The sequence below is a fragment of the Populus alba genome, chromosome 17 (genome assembly GCF_005239225.2).
Source record: "Populus alba chromosome 17, ASM523922v2, whole genome shotgun sequence".
NCBI classification, from domain to species: Eukaryota; Viridiplantae; Streptophyta; class Magnoliopsida; order Malpighiales; family Salicaceae; genus Populus; species Populus alba.
Genome location: NC_133300.1, coordinates 17,043,728 through 17,069,711, shown reverse-complemented (window position 1 = coordinate 17,069,711; position 25,984 = coordinate 17,043,728). Strand labels below are relative to the sequence as shown.

The window sequence follows — 25,984 nt, the reverse complement described above, 5'->3', positions numbered from 1 at the left end:
TCGAAATCAATACTATGGACCAAAAAGTAGACAGGTAGGAATCGTGATGTCCACCCTGGAGTCATTAGATGGAGCACACCAAAGAAATAGTACTAAAGTGAAACATTGCACAATAGAAGGACCTATTTGATCTCTACAAGAATAAAAAAAAATTAAAAGATTTTCACTGTAAGAAAAATTTAACAAAGACGAAACACTTCGCGTGTCCAAAGCATGAAAGGAAAACTGCAAAATTAATTCAAGAAGAAGAAAACGAGGCATCTAATTTTATTAAATTGGGAAGATATATATATATATATATATATATTCTCATCATAGGAGTAGGAGGGCGAAGCGGTGTCCAATCCACATTGTCCACCTCACTCGTCGCTTTTGGTGTCCCCGTGCCCATAAAAGCCGACATAACACAAACCGACGATCTTCACCGACAAATCCTTAATTCTAGCGGTGTGTCCTTCTCCAGCACTTCAGGTGAGTTATCCAATGCTTTGTGATTTTTTTATTTTTTACTTTTTTTTTTTTTTTTGTCTTCTTTTAGACAAACCATTGAAATGAAAGCATTGAACAGTGAATCGACATCTAAATTTAAGGATGAGATTTCTTTTTCGACTTGTGAGTTCTATCCCGAGTTTAGCATTAATATAAATTTATTTTTTCTTGAATGTACTTAGATTTATATAAAAAAAGTGTTCATAATTTATTTTATTTTTTAAAATCTAGATTTTATCAAAAAAAAAAAAAAAACTTCTCATGCGAAATAGTTAACATCTTGATATTAATTGTTATCATAAAGAATTTTTTGTAGTTAGTGTTTATAGCTCGATCTGATTCTGAACTACAATTTCTATGATAAGATTAAAATGGTCTGAAGAATTGTATTTTCTTAGATTATACTTAAAGTGGGAAAGTTTTAATTTTTTTTGTTTTAATTTATAGAAGATCTTGTTTGAGATGTGATAAATATTGTTTTTTAAAGTATTTTTTATTTATAAATATATCAAAATAAATTTTTATTTTTTAAATTTATTTAAAAGATAAAAAAACACTATTTTTTTTATATTTAAAATTAATTTCTTTTTAAAAATCTTCAAAAACACGAAACTGTGCCTAAAAACTGCCAATTGTGACAGTAACTACAAGTTTTGCTTATGGTAAAGGCAGATTTCTTATTAATATTATAATTTTTATTTATAAGTATTATTGTAATTGTTTTTCAAAGTTATTTCATCAAAATAATATTTTTTTTATTTTTTAAAAATTATTTTTAAAATTAGCATATCAAAACATAAAAAAATTTAAATTTTAATAAAAATAAAAAATTTAAAAATTTTAAAAAATATAATTTACATTGTATTCTTAAACGTACTCTGTTCTCCTTCTTGTTCTCCTCCTTTCCAAGGTAACTTCGGGCGAGACTTTGAAGGTATAACCTTCAAATTTTGGTGATCTTCAAACAAACTTCCTCGTCAGGTTTTGACAGCGCATGCTATCTTGACTAAAAAAATCTATCTCACATTCTTAGACATCGAAATTTGATTTTTTATATACCGCACAGCATATATTATTTTTTATTACCAGGCCATGTATTATTATTATTATATATTTTTTTGCATATTAAAATTAAATTACCCCTTAAATTTAATTGAAAACGAAGTCGATCTAAGAATTTTACATCTGATATGCAAAATATCATTATAATTTCTAAAGTTAGATTTTAAGAAACTTCCGTATGAACGTGGATGCCGCAGTGCCAGAGGATTTACCCACAGGAATGACAAAACAGAAACTATTCTCAGCAACGACGAAAATCACGAAATATTGGGAGATAAGAACTAATCTGGAAAGGAAAATGAAAACTTCATAGTCAGATCAGACCCCACCACATATAGTTTCGTTGCCTCTTTATCTTTTTTCTCAAGTCTCGTTTTCTTTCTCTTTCTCAACTTGTTTCCCCCTCTCTTATTACCCTTTCAAACATCCAGCAGTATCTATATATACGCATTCCCTTTCTTCATGGCCTTTATTATATTCACATCTCCAAAGTCTTCTTGTTTTTGTTTGATATAGTGTAGTAAAGGTCTCGTCTTTGAGTCAATGGAGACTGAATTGAAGAACAACCACCAGGGAGGAGGGCTGAAGAGACTTAGATGTTCAGTTCAAAACTATGACTGGGGTAAGAAAGGGACAGAAGGGTCCGAGGTTGCAAGGCTTTATGAATTGAACTCCGGGTATGATATAGCATTTGAAAAGAAGAAGCCTTTTGCTGAGTTTTGGGTGGGTACACATGGTTCTGGGCCTTCTTTTGTGGTGGAAGGTGGTGTGGAGAATGGGGACTCAAATGGGTCTGGGAGTTTGAGTTTGAAAGAATGGATTTGTAAGAATCCTAATGTGCTTGGTGATAAGGTTTTGGATAAGTGGGGTTGTGATCTTCCTTTCTTGTTCAAGGTACAATCTTTTTCATCATTTTTTCTGTTGTAATGTATGATTTCGCTTGTGATGTGTCTCAATCTATGTTTTGGCTGAGTCATGAGTTTTATTTTTTGTAGTTGGTTCTTTTATGATCAGGCTTAATCATCTGTGAATTATGGTTTCTGCGTCGGTGTATCTGATTAACTTTTTTATTTGTGTTTGATTAAAAAAAAAAAAACCCTTCTTTTTGTGTGTTTTGATTGAATGTTGCCCATCCTTCTTCATGTTTAGGAATTGGGCAATTTATGTTTCTGTAGTAGAATTGGCTGCTCTGGGAATCAAGTCCAAAGCTGCTGAGAATTGGAGGGTCCTAATTTATTGGAAAGTAGTGCTTTATTATGGCAGTTTTGTTTTTTCTCAGCGAGATGTCGTTATTTAGTGGCAGTTAAAGCTAATTTTCATTTTTACTAGCCTTGTTTTTATCGAAAAGAAAAAGGGTACTTCCTTTCCACTTGTCATTAGCGTATAACATTTCCTTTTAACTCTTTCCTTTCATATCATCCTTTCAAAATCTGAATTAGAATTCATGGCGACCAGTGATGTGGGTAGTGAGTCAAATGAGGCTTCAAAGGCAGAAATTTTTTGTTCAAAATTACAATTGGGAGAATTGGTTTAGAATTATTGTTTGCAATATTGTTAGCATTGAATTCTGTGGCTTAGTTGAAAGAGAAAGGGTTTTGTGCGGAGTCCTGGATTGGCACGATGAAGTTTAAATCTTTATGTCCTGGATTTTTAATAGCCGTATTGGTGCTTGGAGATAAGATCTTAGACAAGTGGGGTTGCTTCTTCTTCTTCTTCTGAGGTTGTTTTTATTGCACCCTGACTAGAGATGGGTGATTTTCCCATTTATATTTATTGTTTTTTACTGTTTAAGATATTGATTTGGACCATTATGTATGGCTAGTTGATTTTTCACCAATTCTTTTCTCAATTCTAGTGGACTGCTCTTTGATCATACATTCAAGGACTTTTTCGTGATAGCTGTGTTTGAATTTCATAGACTGCAGAAACTTGGATGTTTGAGTATTGAGAAGTTGTGTTTGATTTTCACAGTTTGATCTCTGATAGGTGCTTTCTGTGGCAAAAGCATTGTCAATCCAGGCTCATCCAGACAAGGAATTGGCGAAAGTTCTACACAAGTTGCATCCAAATCTTTACAAGGATGACAATCATAAGCCCGAGATGGCTTTGGCTGTTACAGAGTTTGAAGCCCTCTGCAGTTTTATCAGCCTTGAGGTGGTCTATCGATCTCTATCTTTCTTGCATATCTCTATCTTGCAAATTCTGTGAGTTGATTGTTGTTCATTGGTAGTTTTGTGAATCTTGGCAAAGGTTGAAGGACATTTCGAGGTCATACAGATGCTTGTGAAGCAAATAGGTCTCCTTGATTATTTTTTTTTAATTCCAAGAGAACTCTAAAGATTCAGTTAACTGAATGTGATTCTACCATACCTTAACCCATATCTCCTGTTAATTTTGTTATTAAATTCCTAATTGGCTAGGACTGTGATTTTCAGTTGTAATAGTTATCAGTTTGGAAAAACTTAATATCTTGTGAGCATGATTTATTTCTATTTCGTTGTCAAGACGATGAGAAACTTTGAGTTCCTTATCCTTTATTGATGCACTTCTGAGTTGCTTAAATTTCTGAGAGAATTAGCTAACCATCAACAAACTGCTCCCTCTTTCTTATAAAGCATACATTTTAAAAGAAGCCTTGAAAAGGAAATGGTTATCTGCAGACTGCAGACAATTTGAAAACCCACTACTTTTCAATGTCACATAGGAATGTATTTAATCAAAAGAAAATGCAAGTAAATCTCTTACGTATTGGTGTTTATTCTCAGTCCATCAAGGTCATGATAACTTTCCTCTGACAACCTTGACTTTGCTTATTGTATCTACAAATTTTTACTGATAAACCATTTGAAATCATATCCATATTTTCATTTACTTGATGTGAATTGATATATTTTCCAGGAGCTTAAAGCTGTGCTTCGAGATGTTCCTGAGATCGTAGAACTGGTTGGCAGTGCAGTAGTAAACCAACTCTTGCAAATCAACGAGCAAGATCATGAGGAAAAAGTAAAATCCGTTCTGAGATCAGCCTTTACCCATCTCATGTCAGCAAGCAAAGAGATGACAGCTGAAGTAATATCCAAATTAAAAAGCAGATTGTATACGGAAAGCGAGGTTAGTTGAGCTTTTCTTTATTAAGGCTGCTGTTTTGTAAGGTGATCTGAATGCTGTGATTAACATGTGTAATAGATTTGCTAGTAGGGTTAAAAGCGTTAATGTCAAGTATTTCTTGATTGAATAAGAAGATAGGTAAGACATCTAATAATATCATTGGCACAAAGATTATTTTTTTAATGACTTCTTAAGCAATATCATACTTGATTTTCTGTCATGCTATTGATTTTGCCCTGATTTTACACCTGAACTTTTCTTATCTGCCAGACAAGGCAGTTGACAGGAAAGGAACAGCTGGTCTTGCAGTTAGAAAAGCAATATCCAGCTGATATTGGTGTCATATCAGCCTTCTTTCTTAATTATGTGAAGCTCAATCCTGGTGAAGCTTTGTATCTAGGGGCAAATGAACCCCACGCATATCTACATGGCGAGTGTATCGAATGCATGGCAACCTCAGACAATGTTGTGCGGGCCGGTCTTACGCCCAAGCACCTGGATATCCAAACTCTTTGTTCCATGCTCACATACAAACAGGTAATTAGTTCATACATGTATGTAATGCAGTTCATTTGTTAAAAAATCTCTATGAGCATGTGTTAATGTTTGTTCAAATTTGATAATCATGCTGGGCTTTTTAAATTAAGCAGTCACCTGTAGGGCATAATACTCCTGAAACCATATGCCTTGCATTTAAACAAAAAAGCATCTATTAGGAGGGGCCAAAAGAGCAGGATGACCACATTATCTTGGCATAAGAATTCTAATTCCTGGACATTTTTATACCATAGGAATGAATTTCAATGATTAGTATGGAAAAATACTCTTTTTAGTGGCAAAGGAAAATGATTTAGCCACGGTTGATTAGAACCTGGACCAGTGACATTGTTACATAGAGAAGAAGAACTACCATTGACACCCTCTGTGTGATAGAACCTGGACCTTCCTTTTCAAGTGGGAACTCACGGTTGATTAGCCGATGGAAGGTTAGATCATTGGCCATTGAGTCGAGAATCTTGACCAAATTGTGATGGACTGCGCATAAATTGCATTTGCAGTTTGATTTCTCAAGCTCTTAGAAGGCAGAAGAGATTTCTCCTAAATTTGCTATCTTTTTGTTGCAAAATCATTAATGATGATTCCGGTTCTGATCCAGGGCTTTCCTGAAATCTTGAAAGGATTTCCATTGAGTCCATATATAACAAGATACCTTCCACCTTTCGATGAATTTGAGGTTGATCGCTGCATACTTCCAAGAGGGGCATCAACAGTATTTCCTGCGATTCCAGGCCCTTCCATTTTTCTTGTCGTGGTTGGGGAGGGTACAATGCGCACAGAATCATCCAAAGATGTAGTTATGGAAGGAGATGCCCTTTTCGCACCTGCCAACACTGAGATTAGCGTATCAACTCCATCTGAATTGCATCTGTATAGGGCTGGAGTGAATAGCAGATTCTTTCAAATCTTGTGAGTCCGTATACACGACAGCTTTCTGTTCTTTGATTGATTCAGTTATCATGCCTTGTACTATTTATTTTCAAGATTATATTTTCTCATGTATTGCATTATATATAACATGGTATTCTAACTTATCGTGTAAATGCAACTAAAATATAGTAAAAGTTATAGTCATAATCATATATACTGTTATTTGGGGTTATATATATATATTATAGTTTTTTTTTTAAAAAAAGAAAACTCTAAATTCTAAAATACGGCAAGCTACATAAAAAGTATATTTTTCAAATATAAAAATATTTTTTTGCAATTATAGTTTATACTCGCCACATTCTCAAGTAAAAGGAGTCTATTAATTCTAATTTAAATTGAGTTTTACATATTTCGTGAATAAATATGTAATTTATGAAAGAAGGCCCAGATCAAATGTTTATTTTTGTTTGTGCAACACTTTTGAAAAATATACAAATATAACTTATATGAAAAATATTCATTACCAAATTTGAATGTTTATTAAATAAACATTGTTTGATTTTTAATTCTACAAATTTTGATAATTATGATTAAATTAATTTTTTTTTAATTCTTGAACCATGTAAAATAATCTTTAACTAGTCTTTAATAATACTTAAGAAATGAATTGATCATTCTTAATTTAAATAATCATTTTCTATTATATATGACTTTAATATAAATTTACAATACATACATGAATAAATAAAAAGTATTTTATATATTTTAGATTTTAGTATTTCATGCTTTCTATTGACTTGCTTTTAAGCTTTTTAGAGTTTAGATAGTCAAAATAATTGATAGTTTAAATACATAATAGCTCACAACTTCCAGAAAAAAAAAAAAAAAAAAAAAAAAAAACCTTTTGAATTGGGAGGGCGATCCTCCTCGTAAAAATAATAATTACTAAAACATTTCACTTAACCTTATATTATTATATAAAAATTTTAACGATCTAAACATTTTTTTAACTATGTGACATAAATATAATTTAACAATATGTGTGTGGGAAAAAAATAACATAAACAATTGTTTTTGGCTAGGAGATTCACATAAGCCTACGTGTCATTGTTGATGATGAAAAATGGTTATCAAGTGTATTTTGCTGTCAAAAAATATTTTAAATTAATATTTTTTTATTTTTTGAATTGTTTTAATATATTGATGTAAAAAATAAATTTTAAAAATAAAAAAATATTTTAAAAACAACTATTATTACAATTTCAAATGCTACTTCACCTATTTTTTTTTATTTAATTTAAAAAACACTTTGATGGACCTTAAAAAGCATCAAGCCATCAAGATGTTGAAGAAACAAAACCAATCATCTCCATTGCAAGTCACAACCATCACAAATGAACAGGCTTTTATCTTCTTAGAGTGAACTGATAACACTCCTGACATCAGAGCAAATCGATTAACAAGATAAGCTTATACTGTAAGAATTTTTGTGGATTCTTCTACTTCTTTCGGCCCGCCCATAAATGATAAATATAAGAGTACGATGCCGACCTAAGAATGATACAGACTTGAAGAATTTCTTTTCCAAACTTGATTCTGCCCACTGAAACTCCAACGGCCAATCTCCCACCTGTCTTTTGCACAATTGAGAATACCCTGCCATACACTCATCGTAACAGGGCAAGAAAAAAGAAGTGATCTCTACATTCTGAAGAACTGTTACAAAATAGACACTTATCATCACTCGATCTTCCCCATCTAAGCTGCCTTTGCCTTGTAGCCAATCTATCAAATACTGCAAGCCATGAGATAAAGCTATGTCTTGGAATCATAAAGGACTCGCTAACTAGTTTGATAGCCTCCCAGGTGCTTTTAATAGAAAACTTGCCACTCGAGATACACACCACATAGAATCAGCAGCATTGGTACTAGGGTAGATAGAAGAACCACTTAAAGACGCTTGAATTTGGACAAGACTTCCAGATCTGTCAGCAGGCCAAGTCCAATATTCAAACCCATTGAATTGTAGGAGTCATAATTTGTTAACGAGGGCTCCACGAGGATGCCATAAATCCCACCAAACACAATCACAACATACCTGATCATTCCTCTAGCCATAGGCCTCGGTAAAACAGACATACATGCAAGAGGAAAGGGGCATCTCATGCATCCATAAATATCCCAAACACTACACAGCTGTTACGCCAGACTGCAATGGGATGCAAGAACAGCACGCAAAATCACCTACAACCAAACTTCTAAGGAAGTGACATTTTCCACAACCAACAATCCGCGGGAATTTTTTGATAAATCCATAGGACATTCAACCAAAATCAAGTGCATAGTAAAAGAAACATCGAAGAAAGTTTTATCCTATTCAAAATGACATCCAACCAAATTCAAGAGTCAAAACTTTAAGTAGGATCCTATCTGCTGCAATTATAGAACTCTTGAATAAAAAAGTACAAATAATCATCAACTTCAGGCCTCTGTTACGGGGAAATCAAAAACCACATCTTTTCCTGTAAGCTTCCTGTAAACTCCAGCATAAGACTCCAGCTTGTACTCAGTGTTGTTGCGCTCCTTGGGATCCAAGAAGATCTGACACAAACAAGAATATAAAAAGAGAATTCATGAGAAGGGCAGAGGTTATGGTTATTGAGATTACAATACCAACTACAATTTTCTGTTCCTTTGACTTAAATTGTCAAGACTACCTTGCTAATTTTGGACCCATCAATCCTGTATCTGGTCCGTTTTCCAACAATCTCAGCAGGATACACTAAATCCTCAAGCATGGCTTCATGCACGGCAGTTAGGGTGCGGGAACGGGGGCGCTGAACAGCAGAGCCTTTCTTGGGTGGACGCACAATCCTTCGGGTAGCAAGCAGAACAACATCCTGCCGGATTATCAGAGGAGCAATTGAAACATAGCTCGGAATTCAGATTCAAACAAGTATTGAGCTGAAACTGGGATTGACTTTATATACTCATCATGATTAGGAACTATAAATGCTGAGCACCTTCTTATAGGACTTAAGCCTGCAGCCTTGAGGTTGGACCCTCAAGACTTTATACTGCCCCTCCATTACAGATGTAGAAAAGTAAGAATACAAAATGTTACCTTCCCACTGAACTTTTTCTCCAGCTCTCTAACAAGGCGAAGATGAACCTTGCGATAAGACTTCCTCAGTCTATAGGGAACATAAATGACAATAGCTTTACGATTTCCAGCAACATCTATTTGACTGCAAAATTTTAAAAGTTTAGATTAGAAAATATACTGGCACCAGAAGGAAAACAGAATATTGAAAGAAAAAGACAGAAAAGTTTCACTAGGAACAAGCAAGCATACAATTATTTACGTACACTGCAGAATTTATGAAGAGATCTTTTAGCTCACTTTTCAGGTCTGAATTGCTATTTTCCAAATCAAATAAAGCCTGCAGAGGAAAAGCATATAGAATACATCATAGACAACTCAGTTAATCCAAGAATCCAAAAACTTGAATAGAACCTAAGGATCTAACCTGGGCAACTGTCTCCTCAAACTCAGTGGGTTCAGCATCCTTGTCCTTTTGGATCTTCTTCCTTGTGGTGAACATCTTCACAGATCTAAATAGTAACAGCAAGAGATTATATTCAATAACGAACAAGAATTGTCAAGTCAAACTCATCACAATAGACATCTGCACATTCTTTTGTGAGTTGTCTACCTAATGGGGCCTAATTTCGAGTCATACATCCACAATAAGTTTCCTTCTACATTTTTCCATAAATAAACTACAAGTTGGAGAACAAAACTTCCATGAACGATGAATCCATCAAGTGGTATAACGACAAAGGGTAGACCAAACTCCAAACTTGTCTTCTTTTTTTTATCATAATTCCAAACTCGATCAATACAAGTCATTCGCTGCAGAAAAACTACTTCTCTTTTTCATCATCCTAACAGCCCACTCACATTTTATCTTCGTTCAATTTAAAAACAAAACGATGACATTGCATCAAATCTAAGCACATACATACGCAAATGGCAAGGTTTATGAATCAGCCTAATCTAGGGTTTCTACACGGTAGATGACCACAAAATAAAAACAACCCATTTCCTTTTGGAGACAAAAGGAGCCATATAACAAAACAGATGTCAAGATTCAATCTTTAACGAGAAAGCAGTTGATGAACAAGAATAAAAAAACAGCCCATATGATCTGGAAGCTAAAAGAGTCACGGCAAGCAAACACATTGCAAGTAAAGTCTCTGATTAGAAGGCTTGGCATTTAATAAGAAGGGAATTTAAAGAGAACCCATTAGTGTTTATGAGGTTTACCAAGTAGAAGGCGCCCTAGTTGCTGCCGATGCTGCTGCTGAGAGACGACGACAGTGATGAAAGGAAGTGGCTGTCTTTTGGGTTTAATAAGAGGGAGATCTAGGGTTTTAGTTTGGCTATGCTTTGAACGGTTAGGATTGGTTGAGGGAATTTTACATGGCTTCTTATTTTTAATTTGGGCCGACAAAGTCATACGGCCATGCCCATTGTTAATTTTCTATTATTGTAGATTAGTTTTTCACATATTTATTAAACTGGACTTTAGGGATATAGGTGACAAGGTAGGCATGTTAAATCCAATTTTTTAAAAAACGTTTAAAATTATATGTTTTTTTTAAATAATAATAATGAATTTTGACTTATAATGAATTAAAATAAACTCAATTCTATATTATTTTTTCTTGAAATTTATATTGGAATATATATAATAGTTTAATTAAGATCTTGATTGATTTATTGAGATAATAACAATAATTTTTAAAAAAATTAAAATTGATATTTTTAATTTTTTAATCGTTTTGATTTTGATATGTTTATATTAAAATTAAAAATATTATTTTAATATATTTTTCATATAAAAAATATTTTTAAAAATAATTCTCAAAATAAAAATAAAAATAAAAATAAAAAACTGTAAATGATAGGTTTCAAAGTTGGCATGTTGGTGTTTCAACCCCTGTGATTCTTTTGTTAGAAATATAATTTTAATTGCTTAATATTTATATCAATCAAACACAAAGTATAGCATAAAAAACTCTAAAAGTTAGTACCTAAAGCATGGCTTTTGATGGGCAATTTTCAAAATTGCATGTAATATTTTTTAATCATAAACTGTCCCAAAAAATGAATTAATGTTAAATATAGTCATTACTTGGTGAAATTTTAAATGATATTTTAAGAGTGTATAATTGAGGTTATTTTTTAAAATATTTTTTGTTTGAAAATTTATCAAAATAATAATATTATTTTTTTAAAAAAATTTATTTTTAATATCAAAACATTAAAATAATAATAATAAAAACATTAAAAATAATTAATTTAAAGCTAAAATTTCTTTTCAAGATTTTTAAAAATACGGTGTAACTGCAATTCCAAACACAACTAAAGATTCATATATGAATTTTTGAGTTCGCCAACTAAAGAACATCCTGAAAGGACTTCCAGGAGGAAGTCATTATCTTTAAGGCCAAGTAATTTAGCTTTAAAAAACAAATAGAAATTCTTGACATAAAGTAAGCTTCCTGCTCTAGCGAGGTCGTGCATAAAGTTATTTTGGGCACAGAGGAGCTCAATTCCGGGTCTGATATCATGTCTTGAAATGCAGGTTCCTTTTTGTTAGGGCAACATATGCTTAAATCAACAGAGCCAAGGACACATGAAACCAGATGTGTGTGTGTGTGTGTTGTTCATTGTCCATTTGTCATTTCGAACAACATGAACAGTAACTAGGTTTTAAGGACATGGAGAAGAACTACATAAACTAACCGTTTCACCGGATGATCCTCCATCGTTGATGAGAAGAATGTTTCCTTACAGAGTGAAAGATAACTATCGCTTGAATAGACTTGTTTGATCAGCCGATCTTACTCTTTGGGACTAGAAAATTAGGACAAGAAATTCTGATGTCATGTTTTAGATGAAAATGTAAATTGTAAGAACATGAAACACTTAATACTGAAATCATAACAATAATTAAGAAACCAAGAATTCAAAAATCAAACTTCAGGAAACATAAACGGTCGTGGGTAAGAGAGGGGAATGACAGAGACGTGACCTGACCCAACAAGATAACAGAATAGCAGTCAAAGCCGAACCATGAAAAGAAAGGCAACCAGTGCTCATCCCAGCACCAAGCAGCATGATAACTTCCATGAACAAAAACCAAAGGTGGGTTCTTTTCACTGCTTCTTGGGGCTCTATTATTTTCTTTATCTGCTAAAACAAGACCCTTTTGCTCAATCACTTCCATGTTCAGACCAGAAGGGAGTTGTCGAAAAAGACGTGTCTGCTCCTTCTTCATCTCATAAGGGACCCGCATTTTGTAGGATTTGTTGAGGACAGCAAGGGATTTTACGGTCATTTTGGGGGTGCAGAGGCTTGGTTGGGATAGAAAGAGAGGAGAAAATACAGCCATTGCTATCAAGCTTGGTTAACTAAAAAAACCTCAGTTTTTCACTCACTGATAAGCGTTTGCAATCGTATCTCATTTGACCTATTTTCTTTTCAAATCTTCGTTTACCACATTAAATTTGACCCTTCACAGCTTTCTCTCTATATTATATGGCTTGTTTAGCCTTTCCATTAGTCCTTGCCTCTGCAATCCTTGGTTTCTTACAGTTACATGTGAGTGACAGATCGATTAATTAGAAGTTTATTGTAAATGACAACAGAGATCACAAACAAACAAATATTCACTGCTGAGTTTTATGATCATTAACTACAAAAGATTGTTTTATAAAACATGATTTCAGTGCATAACATACAGTAGTTCTATTGTAGACAGAATTGTCATTGGATAGTTTTGTTACTGCTCATGTGTGATATCTGGAAGGCAGTTGTCTTGTGGTGTTCGCTCACTGCTTGTTGTTACCGGGTTGTCTGGTTTTTCAGAAGCTTGCAACTCTATCAGCATAAATATATTTGCCTTTGCCAGCTTATATTGCTGTTCTTGCCAGCACATATACTTGTTTGATTCTGAGTTATGTTCTGGAATTATTGATTGCAACAAGTTACTGTCAGCATTACACAGTAGAGCTGGTGGCGGATTGTGTTCTGAAATAGTGGATGCTGCTAATCTGCTGCTCAAAAGATTGCCTATATCACTTCTTTAGTAGATGATGAAGGGTCCCAAGTTGATCTCAAGCTAGCTAGAAAGGAAGTTCACCTTCTGCTTTAACTTTTTTTCTTTTCTTTTCTTTTTTGGCGAAGGAAAAAAGAAGTGGTGTACTTCTATCATAGTTCTTTTAATGTTTAAGGCCCACCTTAGAAACATATATGACCTACACTTCTGGATATACATGTGTATATCCTTTGCATGGACCTACCAATAAAATCCAGATTCAGTTTCCACTTGTAATTCTCCTGTGCTTTCAAGTTTTACTTGCTTAGCTGTAAAGCATAACACAATTCCATTGATATCATATTTTAATGGCCCAAGATCCAAGTTACTAACAATTATGCACTAATAATACAAACTGTTAAGCTAATAATACACCATGTTGGCATCTTATAAATTCCATTCCAAAACTCTTTTATATGTAAGCAAAATTAGGCCCTTTGAGCTTCATGGCTGAGTTTGCAGAATATCAGCAGAGGTTTAGGCCTCCTCAGCCTTTGACAGAGATGATGGACATGAACATGGAAATGCTCAAGCATCTTCCAGAGCTGAATCCAAGCATCTTGGAGAGTTTCAGCATCGCTGACTTCTCAGCAGACTCTTTGATGGCCCGCCAACAACCTGAATTTACAGCAACATATGATCACAACAACCTTTCAAGTACTTTCCATCCTGACATCTTGAGTACAGCAACAGTTGTTCATACTGTTACCTTGAATCAAAATGATTCCCATGACAGCAAGAAGCGAAAATCAACCAGCAGCTACATTTCTCCTACAGCCTCCACAAACGAAACAAAGAAAAAGAACGTATGTATCTGTCTGTTTCTTGAAGTTTCTACCATTTGTTTTCTAATTTCAGCTTTGAAGCCTTTGGTTAACATAAAGTTGAGTGGTACCTTTTCTTGGTGTTTTTAGAAACTAAGAGGAAGTAAGAAAGGTGAAAACAAAGAGAAAGAAGGCGACAAAGCAGAGGAAGTTATTCATGTTAGAGCTAAGAGAGGCCAAGCAACAGACAGTCACAGTATAGCAGAAAGGGTAAATTTATATGTTTTTGACTGAATAGATTTTGCTTCGTCAATAAAGCCTCATTGAAACCATTGGTTAGGCTTACTGTTTCTTCTAACAGGTAAGAACAGGAATGGACCAATTAAAGTCATGAACTGAAGAATCTGACTGTATATGTTTCTATTTGTTGTCTCAGGTACGGAGAGAGAAAATCAATAACAAGTTAAGGTGTTTGCAAGACCTTGTTCCTGGATGCCACAGGGTAAGAACCTTTGCACAAGTTTAATTTTGATTATAATTCATGCATGTATTAATATTGAATAAGTCTTATAAACATGTAGTACTCCTGCATATTTGGAGTTGAAGTTTAAATAAGTTTAAATTAATTGATTAAAATCAAAAGTGTTAAAAAATATATAAATTATATCTTGAAGTGTTACCTAATAACTTGATATGAGGAGATGTTAGAATTTTATATTAAATAAGAACACAAATACCAAGCTTTTTATAAGCCCTTGGAAAAAAAACAAAAAAAAAAAGTTAAAAAAAAACAGATTTTTAATATCATTTTTTCCAATATTAGATTAGATTAGCTTAAATTTCAAGAAATTTTTAGATAAAAGAAAAAAGGATTAAAAAAGGTTTAAATTTTTAATAACTTTTCAATAATAGGTTATGAATTCATTTAGATTAGATAATGAAGATGTAGTTTTAGATTATATAAGCCCATCTAATTTGGGCTTCTTAATAGAATTTAATATTATTAAAGTTTTGACTAACTGGTCACGAGTTTAAATCTCTTAATCATCTCATTTTATTCTACAAAATTAGCTGATATGATTCCATGAATGTACAGTCAATGGGGATGGCAGTTATGCTAGAGGAGATAATCAATTATGTACATTCATTGCAGAATCAAGTTGAGGTAATTTCCTACGACAGAATCTGGTACTAATATTCTTACAGTTTCATCTTATAATTCCATACCCCAACATGTTTTGATTAACCTTGTTCTGTCAAAATTCAGTTTCTTTCCATGGAGCTTGCAGCTGCAAGTAGTTCTAATGACCTGAACAATGTAACAGAATCTTCAAAGAGGGCTCAGGTGCTCTTACAATAACTTATTGAATCTTGAGTAGCTAGGAGGCTGCCTTATTTATTTTTACCCAAAGTATTAATATGTTGACCTGCAGTTGATTAATTCCATCTCAAATAAGTCTGCAATGTATCTCTAACTGTGGTGACCTGAAAGGCTGAGTGCATGTATAGAATGACTGAAACTGGAATATTAATTGTGCAGGGAACAGACTCAACTGAAGCACAGAAGACACAGAAATGGTTGAGAGAAAGATATGAAGAAATCACTTGCTTCCACTCTGCATGGTCCATTTGACTGCATTTTTGGCAATTACTCTTTGTCGCTATAAAGCACATGGATATGCTCCCTAGCTATCATCCTTTGTCATAAATCAAATATGTCTGTATTTATGTGGCAGACATGCTAAAGATATTTGCATTACTTCACAAAAAAATGTCTAGAAATAAAGTACAAAAAAAGAAGATTATATTGCTATTTACTTGTCCAATTTGGGGGCTGATTTTTCTTCTTATTTTTTTTTAATATATCAAATTTGACTTTCTTCAGTGATCTGTGGTGTGTAACATCCTATGTATCGATATGCCCTGTCGGCATGAGCAGTTAAGCATCAATTTGATTCTGGAGGTTCTCTTGGCTTTATGTACTGCTTGTTTATCCATTGTCCATTCTGTGACAAAATTATACATGCACCCACTTTATGATTTGAAATTTGGAATTTGGGCCAGTTGGCGAGTCTGTCACACCCTTTAACCAGACACGTTCATGTGGTTCATGATTCTCTTGGTGTGCAAGAGACAAAGAAACAGGAAGAGAGAGAGTGTATTTTGCACCTGTCAGCAGAATCTAATTAATGATCTTAAGGGAACATGCATATCAGAAATGCAATCTCTATACTCCTACCATATACCAGGGATATGCAGGCAAATTCACGATCACAATCATGCTTACAGAGCAACGTGTGAACGTAATCCAAGGAGCGTAATGTTATGGCAAAGAGCTTGAAATCTGCATGGCAGGTCTCGAGTTCGAGTTAGAGCATGCATGTTTTATAAAAGTATGGGATAGCTGGGGTTTTACTCGCTCACCTGGACCTATAAAATGCACTTTCTAGTAGATGAGGTTTCCTTGAATCCAAAAAATAAAAAATAATTGGTGTATGTTTCCCTATGGATCAGATCAAGTAGACTCCCCCTTGACTACCACCTGCATAAATCAATCTTATCCACAAATTACTAGTAGCTAAAGCAAAACCTGCTATGATGATCAAAATCCTTGAGATAAAAACAATTCCAAGTAGCTAGCTAGCTATAGAGATGATTCAAAGACAAGTCCAATGTAATAAGTATACTTTACAAGCAATCTTCCATACTTCTCTTGTTAGATCTCTGGTGTCTGTTCTTTTAGGTGGCAGGTTTCTGTCATGCCATTGCCCTCCATCATACTTTTAAACCAAGCAACAGTCATAGCTGCATTCATTATGGAAACAACAATAGTTCAAAAGCTAATCAATCGGAAATGCATCACCATATAATCAATTGCTTCATCATCAAGGCTCAATAACATTGAAATCATGGCAACATATAGCGGCCTCTATCCTAGATAAAGTGAGAGCACAAGTTCGATCTTCTGGAAACGTATTTGTTGGGAGGGCATAACCTTCGCACTCCCGGCCGCTAGTCTCAGGCCGAATAGGGCTGGAGATACCCTTGGTAAAAACCGGGGAAAAAAAAAGAGATTATTAGATAAATCTTTGCAGGAAAACACATGTTATTTGGATAATAATTACATGACCTTAAGCACTGTTTTCTTGCATTATCGATGAGTTTCCATCAGATGAAAAGCGCGGTTTGCGTTGAAGGGACAAGCAGACTTCAAACAGAATCATACAATAGACTTTGTGACATGCAGCAATAACGATAAATGGACACAGACAATGTAACGGATTGTCAGAATTATAGGTCCTACAAGCATATGGATGAGCAGAATCTCATAGATGTTGCCAATTCATGGACCTGGATGAGTGTAATGAAAAAGTTGGAGAATAATTTTATGGCACTGAAGAAAGCGAATAAATTCACAGATGCATTGCATCCAAAGACATAAGATAGAAGACAGCTTGAATGGGCCATATCATGCTCACAAGATGATACAGCAACATGGGTTCTCAGATTTCTTAAAGGAAAATGACCTTGAGAATCTTAAAAGCTTCTACTATCTGAAATCCTCTTGTTTTCTTTGACTCCCTTTTGAAAAAAATTTCATCACTTGGCTTTTTTCTGGTGCATGCACGATGAACAAGGATCAGCACAGTAGCATTGATCATCAACCTCTCCCACACCTAACGTGGAGCAAACAGAGAAGAAAAATATTATAAAGAAATCAAGAACAGCAGATAAAACATCTTATCTACACGCTATATAAGTAGATCAACAAAGCAAACCAAACAATCAGGAGTCTACTTTATTTCCTTTCTCCAAAACGTGACCCAGATACCATTCTAAGATGACTTGACAGTTGATAAAGGTGCTGTCTCCGAAGACCAAGAGTCCATGTCATAATTTCTTATGAATATTTTAAGGTGTATTGTAATTCAATAATTTAAGGTGCATTATACCAGGGGATAAGAAGATGATATAAAAATATCCCCAAAGTTTCCTGATTTGAAATCCCACAATGCCTCTTGTCAGAGTTACTCTCGGATGTGAAAGAACAAACAATATCAGTGATTAACCCTATTTCTATAATTTGCTAATGCTGCGTGCAAAATCAGAAGTGGAGTGGTGGGACAGTTTTCTAGTGAAGGCTAGTGATGATGAATAAAATAGTATCAACACTGTTCCTATTAAGAAGCAAAATAATGAAACCATCTAAGGTGCCTTAGTAATAAGAGATTGAGATCAAAGAGTTTACTTTTCTTGTAATTTCAAATTCAAGTTATGTGGTTGTTAATATGATAGTTGCTGGAGATTTATATAATCGTTAACTTCAGGATTCGTGAGATTAGTTGAGATACACGAAAGTTAGCTCGAACACCTATATTAATTATAAAAAAAATACCAAAATGTTCATGGTTGCAAGTTTGAAAATTTTAGTTTTTAAGAGTATTATATTCTTCACACTATGCTTCTAAAATGCAAGAAATATTGAATTGCTCTCAATCAATCTTTAAAAAAAAATTAAAATCAAATGATTGAGGATTAAATTGAAAAATAAAATCCAATAAAAAAAGATTAAAAACAAAATAAATAGAAATCAAAAGAATGAAGATTAAATTTGATAAAAAAAAAACATAAAAAAAAATCAAATATTAAGAGAAGAAACTAAAAGATAAATAAATAAATAAAATTCGATACATGTAAATGATTGAGGACCATTTTGCAAGACCGACATACCTTTTGAGGTGGATAAGAGAGAAAAAAGGAGGGAAATTATTGTTAGAACTCTTTCACGCCATGGAAACCATCACTCGTGTGACCCACCGTGTAGAGGACAACGTGATGCTTCAGAGGGCTACCAACAGCAATCGAGGGGTGTCACACACGTCACCTAAAGAATACAGGCGTCTCATCTTTGCTAGTGCCTGTTTTGCACATACCAACTATTTTTTTTTTTAATTTTAAAAAGACTAGAACACTATTGATTCCATAAAATAATTTTAAGAAAATCAAGATTAAAAAACCTAAAATGCATCTTGACTGTAGGTATATAAAAAAAAAAAAATTACCCTAGGAGCTATGTGATAATTGCATAGTACAAAAAAAATAGAAGTATAAAAAACACTCCTCCGACATAGACATTAGATGTGTTTATTTTTTTAAGGAAATGAGAGCAAGTACATTGCAATAAATATATGAAAAATATAATTTTATCATATTTATATTTATTTTTTTTATATAGTTGAAGGATTTATTACTTGTTTTATTGTGAATTATACCATGCACAATCCACACCAAAACACTGATAAGCCTTGGTTTTATTTGCAATGATGGTGAAGAGTGACCTCACGTTACCTTTTAAAGTTTTATTTTTATTTTTTAATGTGCTTTTAACAAAAAAAAGTGATATTGAAGTGACTACCAGGATATGTTTCTGCTCCATACATCGGATCCCTTTTCAATTATCCACATTTGTTGTGGTGGCTGTCTGATCTCAATGTTCCTACATTGAGGAAAAGCCTCCTGTAGCTATGTGCCCTAAGATTTATGTCTTGTGCATGAAATACCTCTAATTTCTATAGTGATTAAATGTGATATATATATATATATATATATATATATATATATATATATATATATATTAAGCTTGCTGCCCCCCTTGTAATATGGTTAATTGCTATAGTGATTTGGTTAATTTAAAAAAATACATATATGATACAAATCCAGTAAAAATTTGTACATTAATCCAACACCTGTTTAAGTTGGGTTTTTAAAAAATAAATTAAGCGAGAATTAACATGATGAAGCAACCTAACGTTAATTTAAAATTTTATCTACCAATCAAAATTTAATTTGATTTTCAAAAAATTTAAGAAAAATCTTAACATAATACTATATCATTTTAAATTAATCTAAGTTATTCAATTCATAACTCGAGTTGTAGATTAGGTATAACCAAGTTTAATAACTTTCATTTCAGCTTCTTAAAAAAAATTTCATTTTTATACAACATTCCAGTCAATTGCAAAGGCAATGCTCAAATGTGAGAGTTAATCATAATTTTAATGACTATACTTTATAATACTCTTTGTTTAAGGCTCTGTTTGTTTGCAGGAAAGTAGTTTCCTTTTGGAAAGTGAATTCCGGGGAAAATGAATTCCTGGAAAGTGAATTCCGGGAAAGTATTTTCCGATGTTTGGTAGTGTTATGGAAAATGAATTGGAAAACACTTTCCAGTGTTTGGTTGTGTGTATGGAAAATGAACTGGAAAATAATTTATTAATGAATTAAATTTTTTTTCAAGTTTATCTAATATATATATAATATTTAATATAAAATATTTAATCACTTACAATTTTCATAACCCAATTTTGATCTTTTTATTTTTATTATTTAAAAAAAAAGATGATGAAAAATAAAAATAAAATAAATGAAGGATGAATTAAAATTTGGGTTAAGGGCAACATGATTGGAAGTTTAAAAATTTAATTAAACTCCTGACTAGTTTAATTAATTAAATCAAGGGTTTAATTGGAGAATTGATTTAATTAAATTTTAGATTATTTTAATTAATAAAATCAAGAGTTTAATTGAAGAGTTAATTAAACTTTGATTTAATAAAAAAACCCATTACTTAAATAAAATAAACCAACTCTTTGCATTTTAATTCGCTGCTACAGTAGCAGGGAATTATAATTCGCTGCTACAGTAGCATTGAATTATAATTCGCTGCTACAGTAGCATTGAATTATAATTCGCTGCTACAGTAGCATTGAATTATAATGCGATGATACTGTAGTTGTGAATTAAAATTCACTAGCAGGCGTGCGGAAAGTGTTTTCCTTTCTTTAACCGAAGGAAAACACTTTCCTTTCTCAAGTAACGATTTTACGTTGACCGGAATTAAGTTTCCGTTGACTTACTGTTTAATATTTGTTCCCAAATATGGGAAAGTCAGGAAAACGAATTTCAGGAATTCGTTTTCCTTGAAACAAACAGAGCATAAGTTTCCTGGATGGAGTCCGCCAAAGTCCATAGAAGCCCTAACTAATTATTGGGCCTATGAGAATTGGGCCAAGAAGAGGAAGAGGTCAAAGTCCAACAACTGATTGAGCCCAAAATGCTCAACTTCAAGGGAAAGAAATCAAAGAGTGAAGACTGGAGAAGAGAGTAGAGACAGATTCAACTTTGGATTTATTTATTTATTTATTTATTTATTTTTGTGAAAAAACACTGACGAGAAGAAAAACACTATTCACCCAGATTCTTTTCCCTGTTAAATTAATTTGGCATTGGATCACATTATCTAGTAATTTGATTAAAAATGATGACCCCAAGACAAATTAGTGAAGATCGAGGAGTAGGATCTTCTCCTCATTTTAGGTATGTAAAATTGCTTTCACTCTCTAAAACCCTAACCCTAATGATGTCTCTCTTTGCCTATTTATCTTGGTTTTGATTAAATGATTTTTTTTTAGTGTAAGCTGCTAAGAAAGATTGTTTGTTTTTTGAGTTTTCGAGGTTGTTATTAAGGTGGGTTTATTGGGAAATCTTGTAAGGTCAGTTCTGTTTGGGGTTTTTAAGGTAATTTTGAGAATAAAGAACAATGTAATGGTTGTAACAAGTGCTTGATTTAGCGCTGTGATAGCTGTTTGGAGCTTACTTAAGGAAATCTATAGTTTAGTAATAACTGTATTAGGTTTTGAATGATGGGATTTTATTGGAGGGACGGCAATTTATGATTTTGGTGCGTTTCTGGTGGGGTTGAGATGGTTTCGGTTTCGGTTTCGGTTTCGTGTGAATTGATGCGAAATTGTCTGGCTAATGGGTTGTTTTAAGCTTAACATGGAAGCATGTTTGATTATTCATTGAGTGCTCAAGCTGTTTTGTTTATGCTTTATGCTTTCTTTTTCAATGTGTTTGTGCTTGATATAGTGGAAGCGGTTTGTATCAATGATTTTGTTTTTGGTATTTTGGTGTAGTCACACTCCATTGCAGATCATCCATGTTATTGGCAACTTCTTGAGAATATGGTCAGTTTATACGATGTACCGCTATTTGTCTCAGACTGGAGCTTCAGTGGTACTTTTTATATTCAGCTGTTTGATTCCATCGTCAATCCTATTTTTAGCTTTGCAAAAGCCTTGGAAGGGGAGAGCACTCTCTAATCAGCAGGTGAATGACTAGAAATTTGTCCTTTTCATTTCAGATATTGATGTGGGAGTATGCACTAGCTGATTCTTAAATGGTGTTAACTGTTGTTCAGGTAGTTCCATCTGTTATAAATGGTGTGATAACAGCTTTATACTTCATCTTGTGGGGAAAGGGACTCAAGTCGTGTGGACCAGTTAGGTATGATTGTACAACTTGAAGAATCTGAAATTAGTATTCTAGAGTTTCAAGTGGCTTGTTCAATTGTAAATGTTCTTTTTCTATGCGCTGTGGGGGAGCTCTAGGAGATTCAACTTTGGCAATTTGAGAAATGACCACTATTTACTGATGATTATAGGTGTATTTACACTTGTAAATTGTCTTGAATAGAGCACAAGATACAAGAGGCTTCTGAAAAATTAAGCTTAAAATGCCAAATCATTTTAAAACATGCTCCAAGATTAATTTATGGTTGCCTGGGACTATCTCCTGTCTTGTCAAGGTAGTAAAGAGTCTTCTTACAGGATTTATCTTTAATTGATATGCTGTGAATTTGTTCATTCTTCCAAAGTTTTTTGTAGTTTCTCTAACTAGTGGTGTTTTGCTTATTTCTAGGTCTAAAATTACTTGAAACTTGTATCTATTTATACAATCTCTTTCAATAGGACTTGAGGATAATTTTTTGCAAATTTTTAGAAGCTCTCTAGCTCACAGATTCCAGGATGCCTAAGGAATTTGCTCCTAGAATCTCTTATTAATACCAATTTGAAGGGATAGTATTCTTCTGTTTTTCTTTGTTTTCTGTGATTGCCTTTTCTTTTTCTGTGTATTCTTCTACTTATTTGTAGTTATAGACTTGTAGTAAATTAATTCTTTGTTATGACTCTAGAGCTATCTTGGCGGAGTATTCTGGTGCTGTTCTGGGAGTATTATCTGCCGCATTATATGGACGGAGGGGCCATATCTGGAAAAAGGTTATGGTCTCTGTGCTTTTGAGCACATCAGTTTTTAAGTGACATGCTTCTTATTTTCTGAGTCAAAATCATTTCCCACTGGTTACTTAAAAAAAGAGGTCATTAACTAGTATGTGATGCTGATAACATAGATGCTACTGTGGTTCTTTTATATTCATGTATGCTTGAACAGAGCCCATCGAACTTGTAGTGGTGAGAGATTCATTATGGTCGGATTCTAAATGCAATTAATATATACTTGTCAAGGGAGATCTTTATGACATCAGAGAGATTAGATAACTGAGTTGTGCTAACTTGGGGGATGCCTTATCCTCCTTATTGTATTCCGTCTCCTCTTCTTTTTCAGTAGCATCTTCATTTAACATGTGGTTTTGAATTTTATAACAATCCGATGACCACATGCACTATATCATTTAATTGCAATCAGTGTAAGATCTGGAAGATAATGGGTGCTTCCTCATTTTCTTCAGGTTGGTGGGCTCATTGCGATGTTGGCGTCTTTCTACTTCTTGTCTCAAGGGTGGGCCATGGCCACATATTCACCATTTAATATCCTTGTGCAGATCCAATTTTTCTCATTGAATTTGTAGTAATTCACTAGCATGTTTTGGGTTTGGGTTTAGTGATTTACTAGCATCAGTTTCCTTGTTTGGGTTTTTTCCTCTTTCTTTTTGTGCCTTCTATTCTTATTGTGAAAATTCTTCAAGCTTGTTTTGTCTTAATGGGAAATACCATTCAAAGATAGTCCTACTACTGAGGATCAGACAGAGGAAGTTTTGGGTATGGGAGAAATGGTAGTTCCAATTCTTGCTGGAATCTTATCAGCATTAAGAAGGGTTATTGCACGCCGTGTTTCACTCAAGGTGTTAAAATCCATCCATTTACATTATTGTTTGGTACCCTGTTGGCAAATGATTGCAGCTAACCTTTGTTCTGTTAATTAGCTCTCTGCCCTTTTCCTTTGGGCATTGTGTGAAACTCTAATATTAATTCTGGCCATTCCTTGTTGCCAGAATCAACTTAAAAGGAGGCTTAATGCAATAACCATTACTTCTGCGACATGTTTTATTTTTCCTGTGGCCATGTGGGACTTCATCATTGTAAGTTCTAAATCTGAAAGTTTTAGTCCCATTTTTATTTTTACTGTATCAAGCTTTGGAAATTATTTATTTATTTAAATCCCCTTGGAGCTCTGGCCTGATTAAAAATTCTGCTTTATAATTTTTATTTTTTGATTACTTCAGGGATCAACTTCTGGCAGCAGTGTACAACTGCCGTTTTCAACATGGGCATTTCTCAGCACTACTCTTTTTGGAGTTATCCTGATATTCTATGTTGACAGTATTGCAGAGGAGAGGTACCTTTTTCTGGGTCAATTCTCAAATGATGCTGAGCCTTTCAGTATACTCATGTTTTGACTAGCTTTTGTTGAATTAGTTTGTTAAAATATGTTTTAATGCATGCAATAGCTGACTACTTTAGCTTTGGCATAATTACAAGGCCCCTTTGGTAGGTTACATTTACTAAATACGCTTGGAGCATTTTTGCTATAAGATTTTAAGCTGGTTCTCATTTTCTTGGGGTCCATGAAGATGAGGCTACTTAGTTATATTACAGTTGCTTATACTTGTGCAGAGGCCTAAATACATCAATAAAGGGGACCATTTTGTTATTGTGACACATAAATTTTATCTACCATGCTTATGATTGTTCATGACTGTGTTCTATGCACTCGCTGATTTCTTTTATGGAATATGTTGTCTTTTGTATTTAATTCAAGAATTAAGTGGAATTTTTTCATTTTCTTAATGGAACATTTATGTAGATGCTGGTTGTTTGCAAGTAAATGTAATTTGCAAGTCTGACAATTATTTAGAACACTCTTGTGATCAAAAGAACTATATTTGTTTGCAGACTGCACATGGTGTTCTCTTCACCAAGGCACCTAATGGCAGCTGGAGGATGCATCATTGTCATGGAAATTGTCTACAATATGGATTTTTCTCTTCCAGGCTTCATAATATGTTCCTTGATCCTGGGCTTTGGTATGTTTAAAAGTCTTTCATTTATGTTTCTCCATTCATTGTTTATGGGAAATTCCTTGCAATTCATTAATAAGTTATCGAGTCTGCAATAGAGAGACAAATCCTTTGTTTTTTATGGTCAGACTGGTGGATAAGCTGACTAGAATATGTAAAAAGATTTTGATACAAGTCATATTCGAGAAGCTTATTATTTCCCTCAAAAACTGGAGTAGAAGAAAAGGAAAAGCATGCCACATAAACTTTTATTACCACTAACCAAACCATTCGAACATAGATACAATGAAGAACAAAAACTAGCACATTGGTAGAAATAAACACCCCTCATGGTCTCCTCGTTTATGTCATGCTGTAGGGATTTACGAGGCAACTGCTTTGGAGCGTGGTAAAAAGGGTTCTTTTCAGCAATCTGATCCATTGGATGGGGTGTTGGAAGATCAAGGTCAGATGTCCCCACTTCCTACTTGAAGTATGCTGTATTTCTTTCGCAAGTTTTTCACGTGTACACAACAGCTAGAGCAAGTGTTTACAGCTAGGAGACGATTACCATTTCTTATATATTTATCTCCTTTTTCGACGCCAGTGAAACATTTCACGGGATACTGGGTAAGAATGAGTGGAATTGTAACCTCCGAAATCTCACATTCTTGCTTTTGTTGTCTAACAAGTGGCTGATTAATTTTTGTATTGAATTGATGTGTATATAAATGATGCCCAGATTGAACAGTTCTCGCTCCCAGATTGACTTTTCTCATTGTTTGTTAGACGAAATAATAGCATGTGAGAGATTGATTGAAAAG

The 25,984-nt window shown here is 33.7% G+C and overlaps 4 protein-coding genes across 4 annotated transcripts; 3 read left to right on the top strand and 1 right to left on the bottom strand.

Moving 5' to 3' along the window:
* Positions 1 to 1,746: 1,746 nt before the first annotated feature.
* LOC118029730 (mannose-6-phosphate isomerase 1) lies at positions 1,747 to 6,297 on the top strand. Its single transcript, XM_035033647.2, has 5 exons — positions 1,747 to 2,445; positions 3,538 to 3,705; positions 4,450 to 4,662; positions 4,930 to 5,196; positions 5,816 to 6,297. Exons 1-5 carry the CDS (start codon positions 2,095 to 2,097, stop codon positions 6,128 to 6,130), a joined length of 1,314 nt encoding a protein of 437 aa, XP_034889538.1. The 5' UTR covers positions 1,747 to 2,094; the 3' UTR covers positions 6,131 to 6,297.
* A 2,065-nt stretch (positions 6,298 to 8,362) lies between these two features.
* On the bottom strand, positions 8,363 to 10,561 carry LOC118029731 (small ribosomal subunit protein eS7). Its single transcript, XM_035033649.2, has 6 exons — positions 10,421 to 10,561; positions 9,621 to 9,705; positions 9,460 to 9,533; positions 9,215 to 9,338; positions 8,808 to 8,990; positions 8,363 to 8,691 (listed from the first exon to the last, which is right to left on the bottom strand). Exons 2-6 carry the CDS (start codon positions 9,693 to 9,695, stop codon positions 8,572 to 8,574), a joined length of 576 nt encoding a protein of 191 aa, XP_034889540.1. The 5' UTR covers positions 9,696 to 9,705; positions 10,421 to 10,561; the 3' UTR covers positions 8,363 to 8,571.
* A 2,604-nt stretch (positions 10,562 to 13,165) lies between these two features.
* Positions 13,166 to 15,836, top strand: LOC118029732 (transcription factor BEE 3). Its single transcript, XM_035033650.2, has 6 exons — positions 13,166 to 14,065; positions 14,174 to 14,293; positions 14,460 to 14,525; positions 15,120 to 15,188; positions 15,291 to 15,368; positions 15,564 to 15,836. Exons 1-6 carry the CDS (start codon positions 13,706 to 13,708, stop codon positions 15,654 to 15,656), a joined length of 786 nt encoding a protein of 261 aa, XP_034889541.1. The 5' UTR covers positions 13,166 to 13,705; the 3' UTR covers positions 15,657 to 15,836.
* Positions 15,837 to 21,174: 5,338 nt separating this feature from the next.
* Positions 21,175 to 25,923, top strand: LOC118029734 (uncharacterized). Its single transcript, XM_035033652.2, has 10 exons — positions 21,175 to 21,400; positions 22,000 to 22,192; positions 22,284 to 22,369; positions 23,058 to 23,142; positions 23,613 to 23,691; positions 23,875 to 24,005; positions 24,156 to 24,242; positions 24,387 to 24,499; positions 25,057 to 25,187; positions 25,540 to 25,923. Exons 1-10 carry the CDS (start codon positions 21,342 to 21,344, stop codon positions 25,650 to 25,652), a joined length of 1,077 nt encoding a protein of 358 aa, XP_034889543.1. The 5' UTR covers positions 21,175 to 21,341; the 3' UTR covers positions 25,653 to 25,923.
* The last annotated feature ends 61 nt before the right edge of the window (positions 25,924 to 25,984 follow it).